Below are 14,107 nucleotides of genomic sequence, written 5' to 3' on the forward strand. Positions count from 1 at the left end.
CGTATTGGCAGTGGACGCCGCTAATCAATACAGGTGAGAACTAAAGTCCAATAGGGGAACTTCACAGCGCGAATTAGTTGCATACTTTGTACAAAAAAATGTTTTATGTATACTATCCTGTTCTCTGATAGATGGAAGAAGCAGACCACAAATTACACCAGATTGGATATACCACGATTGATGACATTGAACATAGGTGGATAAAGCCACAATTGTAGTAGACCCAAGAGAGGGGTGGCTGCGCGCCATCTAGATAGAGAGGTATGTTGACACCTGTCATAAGTGGCAGAGGCCACATATATAATGGTGTTTAGGAATATGTAGGGAAATATGGGAATGAGAGTTTGACTCGTTGATACTAAGAGACCCTTTATGCATACATACTACGCATTTATCCGTAGTTTTGTATTGTAGGTGGATAAGCAGTGGGAGCCTTGACTGAGATTGAGATACCAACCCTACTTGTGAGCACCAAAAATCCCCCACAGGTAATTACACTGGGAAGGGGAGCAAAGTGGTGGCAGGGTTAGGTCCCGCCACACCATAAGTAGATTAGCATTCGGTGCTAATGAGTCTCATGTCTTTTCCTTTTACAGTAAAGAGGAGGAGGTTGTAGAGGCACCAACCTTTAGACTAAGATAGCGATTTAAGAAAGTACAACTTTTTGAAAAGTGACTGAACAAAAATCTCCTGAAGAATGTTCACCATAGAGGGTTAATGAACTGAAACATGTTTAGCAGAATGAGAGTGAGGATAGCCTATTAATTTAACTATCCCCACCCTATCTTACAATTTAGAATAAATTGTGGATAGGGAATTGAATTTGTCACTTAAGCACTTTAGCAGATTTTTAAGGTGTTTTACATTTGGTATATGTGTGGTTTTTATGAAGATGTTTGTAGAATGTACTTTAATTATATTGTGTGTAATTATTGAATACAATTTAAACAAAACTTTTAAAACACATTAGGGGTTCTGTGATTGTTATGCGCCTTCACCCCGATAGACTTTAACTACAGGTCCTCAATCCCTCCTGGTTGCTTAAAAGAAAAGACAAACTAGAGTCTTGTCTCTGGTTTTGTTTAAGATTGATGCGGGCCAACAGCCAGATGGTCTTTCAGAGCTCCTCTTAGTACCAAACAGTGGGTTTTCCACTGTCTCTGAGCTCTATTTGGGAAGTCCTATTTTGCGTCTGCAAGCTGGACGTTTGCCGCTCCATCTTTTACTATTCTTTCTATTTCTGGCTGGAACCCCTTATATGTCAAACTGGCATTCTCTCCTCTGACGCGTGCCACCATCACTTCCCTACGACTGCCAGGCACCGTATTGCTGTATTGGTCTTTTTCCCCTTCCTCCTCTCTTAGATCGAGTAGGTGTGGTTGGAAAATGGAGACTTCTTTACCTGGCCGCCCTTGCAAGCTTATCCGTGCTGGATGAGCTTGCGTGATCAATCCCCGACTTGCTGCAGATGTCCCCTTCCCCTTGCTGGGACCAATTTGGTCCGAGGGTCCGGGTCTCCACCCGAACACCTGGTCGACATTTAGCACCTTCTGCCAAGTGCCTCTATTTAGCTGCCCTGGGGCTCCACCCCCGTTCCACTTGCTCTTTGTTCTTCTATTCTCTGCACCTTTTCAGGTTGCCTCAACTACTGGGGCGAGGGCACCAACTTGACACCCCCCACGCCGGTGCGCAGCCCAGCCACCCGCGCTTATTCCCCCGTGCCCTGCATCTTCCTGGCTTGATGGTCCATCAGGTGCCCATGGCCTATACTCAGCCCTGATGGTCGGAGCCCGGGGCTTTAGCCAAGGAAAATACTTTTTAGTCATTTCATGGGGTGCCTGTCTCTGAAGCTGTTCACCTCGGGGACTAGGACAATGGACGAGGGGGTAATGAGTATGTTGACTCAATAGTCCAAGGCGCCACGTTTGGATTTTTTTTTATATTTAAAGAGCGTTGGGAACTTGTTGTAATAATCAGCAACGTTGAATCATTGCTTTTTCCAATTGCTATGCTATTTCAGCTGGTTATATAGCGTTCCTATTTTCAGTGAATGCAAAACGTTGATCAGCTGGCAGTCTCTGGAGAGTGTTGCCAAACAGTGGCTGAAACACGTCCAAAATGATTCTCTACTCTCTGCTTTGCCTGGCCTGACATCCCGGGGCGCTCTCCCGCGCCTGCATGGAAGTCATGAAACGTTGGGTATCTTTTCCCTCACCACTGATCACTCACCAAAATGCATTCTCTCACCTCTGTGCCCTTTTAGGAGACCATCCAATCACAATTGTTCTTGCTGTACCAATGTCACATCTAGACTGCCTACCACCAGTGTCTTCTCTTAACTAGATATACTGCAGATGTCCTTAGCCCCACACTCCCCTGAATGACCTCATCCCTATCAGCCTTATTCCACACTTTCTCTTCAGCAAGGTCGATGTATGGCACACCTATACTGTCAGGAATACCCTAATAACGGTGTAGAGAAGCAGACGTGTACGTCATTCATTGAACCCGCCCCCTTGCCTCCGACATACTGGATGAAGAATAAGGCATTATACTTGATGCCAGATGTAATTCCAATACTGCATCGAGTGTATGAGAGACGTTACGCACTCAGACAACCGTACCGAATGTACTCTCGCACTGCGGTCGCAGGAGAGTTGCTACCACCACTGAATACCGAGGAGCTGTAAAGAGAACCTAACAGGTGCAAAGTGATGTCATAAGGAGAAGATACAATGACGCGCTGAAACGATATAAGAATACTTAAAGAAGGAAGATGTAACTGAAGAAGTAAAATAAACATATACGAGTGAGAACAAACCATATACACAAAGAATATAAATAACCAGATGAGTAGTAAATGTACATACGCGGAAACGCAGGGTGGATGAGTCACATAGAAGCTTGCTGCAGTGGAAAATATAACACGGGTAAAGCGGCCATGTTGGAAAGATGGACGTCGGCTCTCAATGACAGTAAGAGAAAGGCTTGAAGGAGAGAGACCAGGGCTGCAGAGCGGACAGACCCTGGAAATACAAATTTATGCATGAACAAAGGATAGCTGTTGGCCAGAGTTCAAGGAGGCCACAACCAAGAGAAACTGAAAGGTACAAGGGGAGTCAATGTGGGTAAGCAATGCACGCAGGGTATATTTCCCTAGGATTAAGTAATGAGCAAACATTTATGAATGCCAAGCAGTGGACAATTAAAAATGCAGAAAGCATATGTGAGACAGAACAAGCAAGTCTCCAGAGGCTGAAAAGGGTAATGGCACCCAAGATAATTGGATCAAATAGAACTAAATAGAAGGACAGAATGGACAAAATCATGGTCTCTTCACAAGTGATTTTGGACCAGGAAACAAGGCCTATTCATGAGCTCCAGACGAAGATAATGATGTACCTTAACTTCCCTTAAAGTTCCATAGAGGAGAACATCCAGCAAGGCAGGTACAAAGGTGAAGCCATGGCTGAAGGTTTGGCTGATGAGAGATGGTAGACTAATTGGGCAAGTGGGCAGTTGTCTTACATTGTTCTCTGCACCCGAGTTTCATTTTGCTTACGTGCTGCTAACAAGACGAATGTCTGTGGTTGAGAGAAAATGCCAACCAATCATAAGGGCCCATGCAATGGTGAGCATACATTGTTGCAGGGCCCAATCCACTCCTGTTATACTGCCAGGTGAAGGACAACCAATGATGTTACTAACACTTACAGAAACTATGGGCCTCATTACGAGGTTGGCGGAGTGGGTTTAACGGCGCCGGTAATGGTGCCGGTGCCAGTAAACCCATTGCACCCTATTAGAGAGGTTCCCTTGCGGGACCCGCACAGAACGTCTGGTCAGACCAGACCAGATGTCCTTTGCGGGTCCCGCAAGGGGACCAAGGAGCTAATAACGGGCCCGTTATTAACTGGCCCATAATTAGCTCCATCCTCATTGCCATTGAGCCCTATGGGGGCTCGAATGGGAATGGGGATTGGTTTTGTGATTGAGGAATTACCGGATCCTCCAAGGTTGGAATGACCCGGTAATTCCTCATTCACAGAACCTGTACCCGGACACGATTTTGGAGGCAGCAATGGCGCTAATAGCACCATGGCTTCCTCCAAAGTCGTAATGATGCCCTATCTGTAGATATGTTCCCCTAACCAATCCCTCTGTCTGATACGTTTTATTACTTGCCACGTAGGATGACATTATAGCTGACATACATTGAGGTATAAAATCTTTGTGTAACTGAAGTGTAATCGAGAGTCTCTGAGCTACAATTTGTTGTTCGCCAGGTGTCCCTACTCTATTGAGCTGATCGTAAAGTAGCATTTTGCCGTATTCTTTGAGTCTGTCCGGTTATTTGGGTCCTAGATCATTTACTATGGTAACCCCATCCTGTGCATATGAACAGCCAAGGGTGCTAGGGCACAAGAGCAGGCACCCACTACCCAAATGCAGGATTCTCACCAATGATGTGCTAGTTATGGCCTTCAGTGACCCTGGCACTTCAGTCAATGTTCTATGAAATGGAAAATCCACCTCCATATCCCAGTCCCTACATTGCCATCAAACAAGCTCCAAATCCCTGCTGTTGGCTATACCACACCATCTCAGTGATAGCAGTGTTCACCTTTCCCTATGGCACAAAGAAGACTAGAGAGTATGTTTAGGCAGGGCCAGGTCTGACATTCTATGCTCAGCTGCAAAGCAGCAGAAAAACGGGACCCCATCAGTCTACTCCCCCACCTTGGCTAAGCTGCTTCAGGAGTTCCTTGCATTAATCACAGGTATCGGCTGCGTGAAAGACATGCCATCATGCTGCACGTTGACATGTTAATGTTAAAGGATGTTTATACCACGCACTATCACCACCGAAGTGGTCATCTGGCGCTTTGACAGCTCTGAAAGGAAAGAGGGTCGGATGGGTTAGTAGGATTGAGCGGAACAAGTGCACGAGAGCTGCGATGTGCTGTTGGCAGCATCAGTTTGGTTAACACTGGTCGCTGATCTTAGGTGTGCTCTCCGGTTGGCAGCCGTCATGTGCTGTTGTGTGATGCTATTTGTGGTTTGTTTTGTTGTGGTCAGTGTAGTGACGGGCGTGCGGTTTGTAGTGCTTTAGAGGTATGGTTGTGTTTGGTTAGAGTTTGAGAGGTGTATGCAGAGGGGTGAGATTTTTATAGGGTTGATTAGTGGGATCATTATCTAGATGTGTTGCTTGATAAGCTCCACAATTTTATCAAGATGCGATGCATGAATAATTTCACAATTGTATCTAAATGTGAGACATGATTTTCTTCCCAATTCTGCCTAGATGTAATGCCTGCTAGTCTTTAACATTTCTATTTAGATGTGACGTATGCTGATCATTCACAATTCTATCCATTCCGTACTTCCTCAGGTGCAAACTGTGGCTGACCAACACAATTGGCATGAGGCAAAGTGTGGTTATGTTACATAATGAGGTTGATTTCAAGATGGCTAGCTTGTAAATTGAGGTAATGCTGACTATGTGGAAAGGCATAGGAAGGCTAAATATGCCAAAATAAAGAATAGTTGATTAGCGATGAGACAATGGACCTCATTACGACCCTGGCGTTAACCATGGCGCTATTAGAGCCATGGTTGACGCCGGTATTTTACCAACTCCGCCATGGTGAATTCCATGGTTGGCGGGGCGGTAATTCCCCATTCACCATTGGACCTTCCCCATTCTCATTTTTGCCCCCATAGGGCTCAATGGGAATGGGGAAGGCGGTAATTACGGTACCACCAATTGCGGTACCATAATTACCTCCAAGATCCCTTTGTGGGTCCAATCCTTAACGGCTGGTAAAACCAGCCGTTAAGGTCGGGACCCGCAAAGGGACCTCGTAATTTGGCGGTAAGGGGTTACCGGCGCTGCCACCTTTTATGGCGCCGTTAACCCCTTACCGCCTGGGTCGTAATGAGGCCCAATGACCTTAGTCCCTGGGCTTGCTTCTATTTCTGTTTTAATGTGAACAGGCATTTGTGAAGCATATCGTTGCCGTTTCCATGGCCTCTTGGTGCTGACGGCTGTCTTGGTAACGAGGGGTTCTGCTCAGAGAGAGTCCCTCTTAGGGAAGTCCCCAGGGGGTGGAGAACCCTCTAGTGTGGCTTGTGAGAAAGCTTGAAGGCCTTTCGTGGCACCTGGGTGTCTTGCTCCAGGTGGCCAGGCTATGAGGCCTTCAGCCAAGCACAGGGGCCAGGAAACCAGTAACAGAGCCTCCCAGTGGACAGGGCTGCGGCTAGTCACTGAGGGGGCAGAATTCCGTTTGGAGGGAATATGTGACGCCCTCGCCCACCCCCCACAGCTACAGCTCCTCCTGCTCCCCTCCCCCTCTCACTCTCCTTCCTTTTCCAATAGTTACATTGGGAAGATTATCCAAACCCTTGGTGCAAGCGATGAGATTTGCAGAAAATGCACGCAATTCACAGAGCATTTGTAGGCGCGCATGAAAGATAAGCGCATTCACGCCCCCTGATGTGCGCATACTGCGCATATCAGGGGGCGTTTCGGTGCATTTTAAAGCACATTTTCTATTGACAAAAGGGATGTGCTTCAAAATGCGTAGAAAAAGAAGACAGCCCCTGCGCCCTTTTAGAACAGGCACAAGGAGGGTGGCGGGGGCACAATGCAGGGCAGGGTCACGCGCGGCCATTTTGATGCATGTTTTAAGGGGCGCAGCAGAGCTCTGAGCCACTGCTGCCGCGCTTGCATTTCTGTCCATCAAACAGGGCTTGTTCCCTCTCCCTGCACTTCTCACGATGACCGGCCCATGCACTGTTAGAAGCTACGTGGACTACTGACTTTAATGGAGGGCGGGGAGCTGCCAGTGCCTCGGTGGCACAGCCGCCCTGAAATGCCCAGGTGACCCTAGGAACTAAGGTGACCTGTGCATTCCCTAAGGTGCTGCCAGTCGAAGAAGTGCAGGTTCTACTTGAGTCATTATTTGAGAACATTAGACAGAGTATGAGGGGGGCGGTGGGTTCTGGGGAACTCAGACTTTGGTTGCAATAGTGCCCCAAGATATGGACACGTCTTTCCAGTTTCCCTTTCTTAGGGTTTCGGGGGCGCGCGTGGAGCAGTCTCAGGCCCCGCCCTAATGTGCACATGTGCTGCACCTGTGGCGCCTCCTGAGTGTAAGGCCCATCATTATTAATGATCAGTGCGCGCTGTAGCTAGGAGCACACGCGCACATTCCTCTTTTACTCTTAAGGTGGGTTTCGGAACGAAGACACACTTCACTGTATGTCACACCTAAGCTCTGCGTTGCCCCTCATGTGGCCATAATTACAGCTGTCATGTCGTTTGTTAAACACCCTGTGCAAGTCCAGTGTGATATTATATGATAGGTTATTTATAATGCGCTTAATATCCAGAGGTTTCTAAGCGCGGACCCGGGGATGGAACCTGTGTTTCTACGTGTCCTCTTGCTTCCCATGCGAGCGCATTGCCCCTGAGCTATCTCCCCAGAGTATGTTTTGACCAGATCCCTGGGCAGAAACGCTCCATTTGTCTTTATTTTCCAGGCACCATTTGCCCCCCATGTGGAACCTGCAGCTTCCAGGGACCAAGTGATGTGCTATCGGAGGGCAGCGGATTATGCGCACAGCGAATATGCGGCGTTACTGGTGAAAAACAACAGCCTGCAGGCCCAGGTGCTGTACACTTCTATTGCTTCTCGTTATTGCATTGTAAAGCGCACACTGCAAACGCAACTGTCCAGTGCACCAATGCTAAATGTTAAAGGTTATGGTTATCACGCAGTATCACACCGCCGGAGTGGTCCCCTGGCGCTCTGGAGGATCTGAAAAGGACGGTGTGAAACAGGGAGGCAGTGGGAGCGGTCAGTAGGTTGCAGTAGGAATAGGAACGTGAGATATGTTGTTCTGTTGGCAGCTCCTGTTCGGTTTGCACCGTTCGCTGAGCTTAGGTGCGATTTTCGTGTCTGAGTGATTCCTATGTGGTGTTGTGCAGTGTTATGCATTGTTTGCATGTTGTTACGGTGTGGTGAGGTACGTGCGGTTTGATGTGCAGAGATGTGGTCATCTGAGTTTCTGTAGGGGAAGTGTTTGTGGAAAATTGAGGTTTTAGTATTAGGTTTGCAGGGTTTTTTCTTACCTCTTTCTTTGGTTTCCATGGTCTACATCTATGAGCATCCTGTCTGTTTTGAAACTGTTTGGCATCCTAGTCGGCAGGCACGTTGCAGTGTGGTCATGTTCTTCTGTAGAAATCTAGCAGTATGTGGACATGGGTGGTGGTATGTTCTCGCTGCCCTAGGGTTAGGGATGGTTAGGTTAGGAAGGTTATGGGTCCCTCCCTGGGCTTCCAGTGGGGTGCAAGTCCCTGCCTATTGTGGTATTCCTCGCTGAGCTTGGTGGTGTGCGTGCATGAGAGGTGGTGCGTCCTCCCTCCGTTCACCCGTTGGGGATGATTGAGCAATGCATTGTGGGTCCCTCCCTGGGCTTTCTGTTTCTACCAGAATGTATTATTCCTAGTCGTTCCCTTCTGATTCTGGGGTGAAGAGCCAAGTTTTTAGTCATTTTCTGAATGCCAGATGCTCCCTTGTATTGTGTCTGTTTTTTGGTAGGGAATTCCCTGTTTCTGGAGCCAGGTGCACGAAAGATGCTTCTCAGAATGTTCTTTTTGTGCATGGTTTTGGTTCTAAGTGAATGTCGTAGCTTGATCTGAGTGGTCTTACAGGATGGTGGATGGTTATTTTCTTTTTTTATGTACCTTGTTTTGAACCTTATTGATTGTTTTATCGGTAGCCATTATAGTACTTTTTTTCAGTGCTGGTCTAATGGGTTCTCTTTGTGATAGTTTGAGCAGGAGTCTGGCCGCTGTGTTTTGGATACGCTGAAGTTTCTTTAATAGTCGTTCTGGTATTCCTAAGGTATAGGCTGTTGGCGTAGTCTACTCTGGACATGATGTAAGATGATGATGGTGAGTGTTTTGTGGGTGAAAGAGAGGAACGTTAGGATCCTTTGTACTGTGTGTAAGAGGAAGAAGCATTTTTTGATTATAGCATTTACTTGTGGCTCAAGCGCTAGTTCGATGTCCATCAGGACTCCAAGGTTCTTTACTGTCGTCGACCGTGTCGGTGCATCTCATAGTTCTGTCGGCCATGGGATGTAGTGGCTGTTTGCCCCGATTTTGGATATAAGCATTATTTCTGTTTTGCCAGGGTTGAGTTTGAGGTTCTTTGTGTTCATCCAGCCGTAGAGTTCTTGTAGGCACTCCTCCAGGTTTGTGTTTCTCCTTGTGTGTTTTGTACTTTGTAGATGATCTGTGTGTCATCAGAGTAGTGGTAGCCTGTGAGGCCGTGTCTTTTAATGAGCATGATTAGTGGAGCCAGGTATATGTTGAAGAGCAGCCGAGATCGGGAGGATCCTTGCGGTACTCCACAGGTGGATTCTCTTGGGCTGGATTTGAAGGGTTTGATCCAGACGGTTTCTGGTCTATCTGTTAAGAAAGATTGAATCCAGTGTACGGCTAGGTCGATGATTCCTATTTCTTCCAATCTTCTGAGGAGGGTGTCATGGTTACTGTGTCAAATGATGCCGAGCGATCCAGAAGTATTAGAGTTGCACATCTGCTCAAACTCAACATTAAATAACACCCTGAAAAAGATTATACAGCCAATGGGCCATAGCTGACTGATGCGCAAACGTTTCATCTGCCTACACAGGCCCAGTTGAAGATATGCGGGGGCCCCTCTGAGCATGATGGGTGGGGGCCCCTGCTTACAACAAAAACAGTCTGAGCCCCTCCCCGGGGTGCATACATTACAATGGCGACAAAGAGAAACTTAATAGTCGCAGATTATAACAAGACGGCCAGCCAGCAGGTCTATTAAACACTTCATACCCACTCAAGAGCTATAAACACTTCTTTGTTAGCAAACGAATAAAGTGTAATAACTAGTGTTACAAGCAATGAGGTGACGACACTTCATTATTTTCCGTGGTAAGTGACGGCTGGCCGGAGTGGTTGGAATGGGGCATAAAATTGTCTTGGGCACCAATGAAAAAGTGGCCCACCATTGCAAATGTCGATTCATTGCTTTTGTGGCAGACTGTTTGAGCAGTTCCCAATGGGGAGGTTTTTGATAAAATGAGATGCAAATTGTCAATTTTAAAGAATATTCATTCAGTAACACTGATCAAAATTACTAGCCGCATGGTGAAGTAACTTTTCAAACTGGCCACATGGGCCAAAAAAGTGGCCCACACTAGCATTTTTGGTTCTGGCATTGGCCTATTGCCCTATGGCCAATCCAAGCTTGCAGCGAGGGCACCAGAAAGTGCAGCTTGCAATGAGAGCAGTGCAAACTGCACATTTTAAGCCCAGAACAAAAACAGAGAAAGGAATATATTGCCGGGCCCCCTCTAGAGGCCCCTTTCATTTGAAAAGGTTGAAAGGCTTTGACGCCGACCCTGTGCCTACTGAACAAAGTACCTCAGCATGTTTGTGTGAGGTTTGAAGAAGTGCTCAGTCTGTCAACCAATACACTGACGAAGGTTAAATGGGTGACTGTCACATTTAAAGCAACCATTTTCTCTGAACCAAAGGTTTTGCCTCCCAGCTAATGGTATAATGGAGTATCAGCACTGCCCAGACGGCCCCTCACCTCGACTCCAATTCACAGACCCCTCCTGCAGGTGGGGAACAATGTCTCTGTGTGAGAAAGTGATTGACGGTGGCAATGAGAAAGTCAAACGGGACTCTTATGCAAGAGGCCAATGGGAGGAGTGCAGGAGAGACACCACGGTCTGCTCTTGCAAGCCCCGCCCAACTGACCAACACCCCTCTAAGCAGGGGCGTTGCTAGGGGGGGGGCTAACGGGGCTATAGCCCCTGATCTTTTGGTTGTAGCCCCGGATAGAATCTCAGGAGCTACAGCCAAAAGACTAGCTAGCCCCCAGTCCCGACAGTTCCGACATCAGCTTAGCCCCGGGTCTTTTCCAGACCTAGCAACTCCCCTGCCTCTAAGATCTACCACCTTACACTACACAGCAACATCTACAGACGGCAGCTACAAGGCTAGCTGTTAGCACTTAATTCTAACAAAACAGTGTCTCGACTCGCCTCTTTAACCTCATCATATCCCCCTTCCTCTTCCCCACCCCCAACAGTGACTAACCAGGACTAAAGCGCTAAAGTCCATCAGTTCTTGGCTTCTCCCTGTCTCATAACGCTCAAGTGATTCCTCCAGACCTGTAGAAAGAATAGTCACCGCCAGCATCCGGATTCTTTGAACAGGCGCAGTTTGCATCTGTCCCTGCACTATTCTTGTCCTACAAGGCCAGGAGCATGGGGACCAGCAGACAGAGTGCTATGAAGACGCTTTACATCACATGATGGAATGAGCTTCCAGATTCGCGTCTCTACCGTTGCCTTCAATGAAGTCATCCAAAGCCTATAGCTTCCCACTATTTCAGGAGTGAAAGAGGACGCATTCCCAAGTACTCTTAGAATAACATTATGGTACATAGTTCTTAAAAGAACTTTTACAATCAACATTACCAAAGCAATTCAATAAAGGTATACATGTAGTGACTCAGATCCATGCATCAATGATATTACAAATCAATCAAAGGATCAGGATCTTTCTACACAATGTCAAAAAACTCTCCCGAAAGCAAAAATCATCACATGGCCTAAAATTACACACATATTAAATAACTACCCTAAATCATTCATGTTAAGTCCATTTCAATCCTTCTCCAGACCCTAAATAGCGCCAGTGTGACGGACATTGATTCCGAGTTTACGGACCAGGCATGCCCACATAAAGGGCAGCCATTTGGGGGCGTTCCATAGGAACATGTTTGCCAGACTCTAAGTTGGCCTCAACCTTGCACATTCTACCGCCAGATTCAGTTGTGGACCCCGCACGGCTAACACTGGCAACTGGTTAATTCAAAGCCTTAAAGGGAAATGGCGCATTGCTGGATCTGGGCAAAGCAATAACTCGCGCTCTGGTTGCCGAACACGGTGGACCACATGTGCCACACTCACAGAGCCCTTTAGTGCAGCGAGGTGGTCAAAGGTGCGTTGCCAATCCCCTTTAACCACACTACGAATACACGCCCCTTTTAGCGTTGAGAAAACAGAGCATCTGAACAGTCCGGTGACCAGCCAATCAGCATACATAATTCATGAAATAATTTCACCTGGACCCAGATCACATCGGACGTAGTCGAACGGGGTAGATCCGGATAACCCCAAAACAGCTTTCCAGAAACGAGATTGCACTCCATCCGGCCATTTTGGATCATTCATACATGAAGCTTCCAATCCATGCAACACAGTTGGGCAGAAGCACTCTTTATAAAGTAGCAGAACTCCTTTTAGTGGAAAACCAGAATGCTCCAACACGAAGTTCCTAACCATGTATGTAATCTGCCTTGCCTTCCCTTCTTACCTTGGACTCTATTATAGCCGCGGACCGCTGACATCTCAAGTCCCAAGTGTTTCTAGGCGGCAGTATTCTCCACTATGCCCACTGAGGTCTCTGGCTTAATCCCAGGGATTTTTTTTTTTGGGGTGAGTCCAGCATTACCTTGGTTTTGCTAAGGTTTATTGTGAGCTGATTTTCGTTTGCGTGCAGCCCCAGCTCTTTCAACATACGTTTTAGGCCCGTTAACAGGCGGTCTATGTCCCAATAGTGGAAAGAGTAGGGGTTTGTAAAATGTTCACTGATGGGGCGGATTCACGCCATTCCACAGCACTGGTTTCCTCTACCTGCATAGAGGAATTCCTAGAATTCGGCTCCAGTTTCCGCTGGCCCTTAATTTGCTGCAATGCCCTTGATTCCAGCCAATGACAACGTCTATCACATTCTGACCACCCGATTGAACGGCCGACTAGCCTTCCAATTACCCAAAAAACCTGCGCGCCATTATTGGCTAGAATTTTCAGCCTCTTTTATTGGAAGGAATACCTGCCAGTCCGAGAGATGGATCAGGGGCCAACATTACATTGACAACACAGATAAAATACTGCCAAAAGTGGATTCTGACCTAGCCTGCAAGTACGATTCCCAGCAATGGAAACACATATTATGGGTATGTTTTGTAAAACATTCAGGGCTGATGGATAAGCATTATTGGGACGCAGATATACAAGGGGGGGAACTAACAATAGGGGAGGGGGAATGGGGGCTATTGGGCGGCAAGGGATATCCAAGCAACCACTGGAGGAAACAGGGAAGCATTGCACCCAGGCTCAGGTTAAACAGGGAGTGGAGGGTGTGTGGACCTCAGTGTTATAGAAGAGCCTTTCCTTGAAGAGGAGGGTCCTGAGGTCCTTCCTGAAATGTAGAAGCCAGGGGGCAGGTCTGATGTTAATGGAAAGGAGGTTCTAGAGTCTAGGGGCTTATATAAAGAAGGCCTGTGCAGTGCGTACCACCCACCGACGCCGGCCTTGGCGTTATCTGCCTTTACCTCCTTGTGGAGACCTTGGAAAGATTCTTCCCATTCCAAGATGGTGTCCGTCTTATTACCAAACATTCTGATGTCATCACATGTGCGGTCTCGATCAGGAAGTTCGATTGGGAATATTACTGGGCTGCCGCAGGTAAGCAGTGCGTTGCAATATTCTCTGTGATTGCTGTGACGCTGTCTCTCTTTTCCTTGCTCGTCTTTTCAAAATTCTCACTTGTCCCCTTTCTATCTCCCGCTCTGTGTTCCTATCCTCATCCTACATTTCTGCCTTGCTGACCATCAGCTCTATTCCTTTGTCTTCCGGAGGTCTCCCTCTCCGCTATTTACTCTCTAGTAGTTGCTGGATGTTCCTGAGCTGTTTCTGGTACCGTTCGTCTCCCACTACTGGGCTGCCGCTCAGTTACCTGAATTCTGGTCCCCTCGTATCTACGGATTCATGGTTTGTTTGTTTGTTTGTTTATTAATTTGTAAGGTGCACCGATCAGTGGAGTAACTTTGCTGAAAATGTTGGTGGGGACATAACAACTGAAGGAAAGGGGTGGGGTGAAGAGAGGGGGGATGGTGGCTCTGAGGGATCGTTTCAGACAAATTGTTAAAAAAATGTGGAATGATAGATTTGACCGAATTCGGTCACCACCAAT

At 47.2% G+C, this 14,107-nt stretch overlaps 1 protein-coding gene across 1 annotated transcript in view; it reads left to right on the forward strand.

Moving 5' to 3' along the window:
• The window catches only part of LOC138527133 (coiled-coil domain-containing protein 170-like), a 482,640-nt gene that overhangs the window by 70,356 nt on the left and 398,177 nt on the right, over positions 1-14,107 (forward strand). Inside the window, exon 4 of the mRNA XM_069638221.1 lies at positions 7,546-7,674. Within this exon, the coding sequence (XP_069494322.1) occupies positions 7,546-7,674 (129 nt within the window). The remainder of the gene's footprint in view (positions 1-7,545; positions 7,675-14,107) is intronic.

This window comes from Ambystoma mexicanum, chromosome 14, assembly GCF_040938575.1.
Source record: "Ambystoma mexicanum isolate Mex_15411 chromosome 14, UKY_AmexF1_1, whole genome shotgun sequence".
NCBI lineage: Eukaryota > Metazoa > Chordata > Amphibia > Caudata > Ambystomatidae > Ambystoma > Ambystoma mexicanum.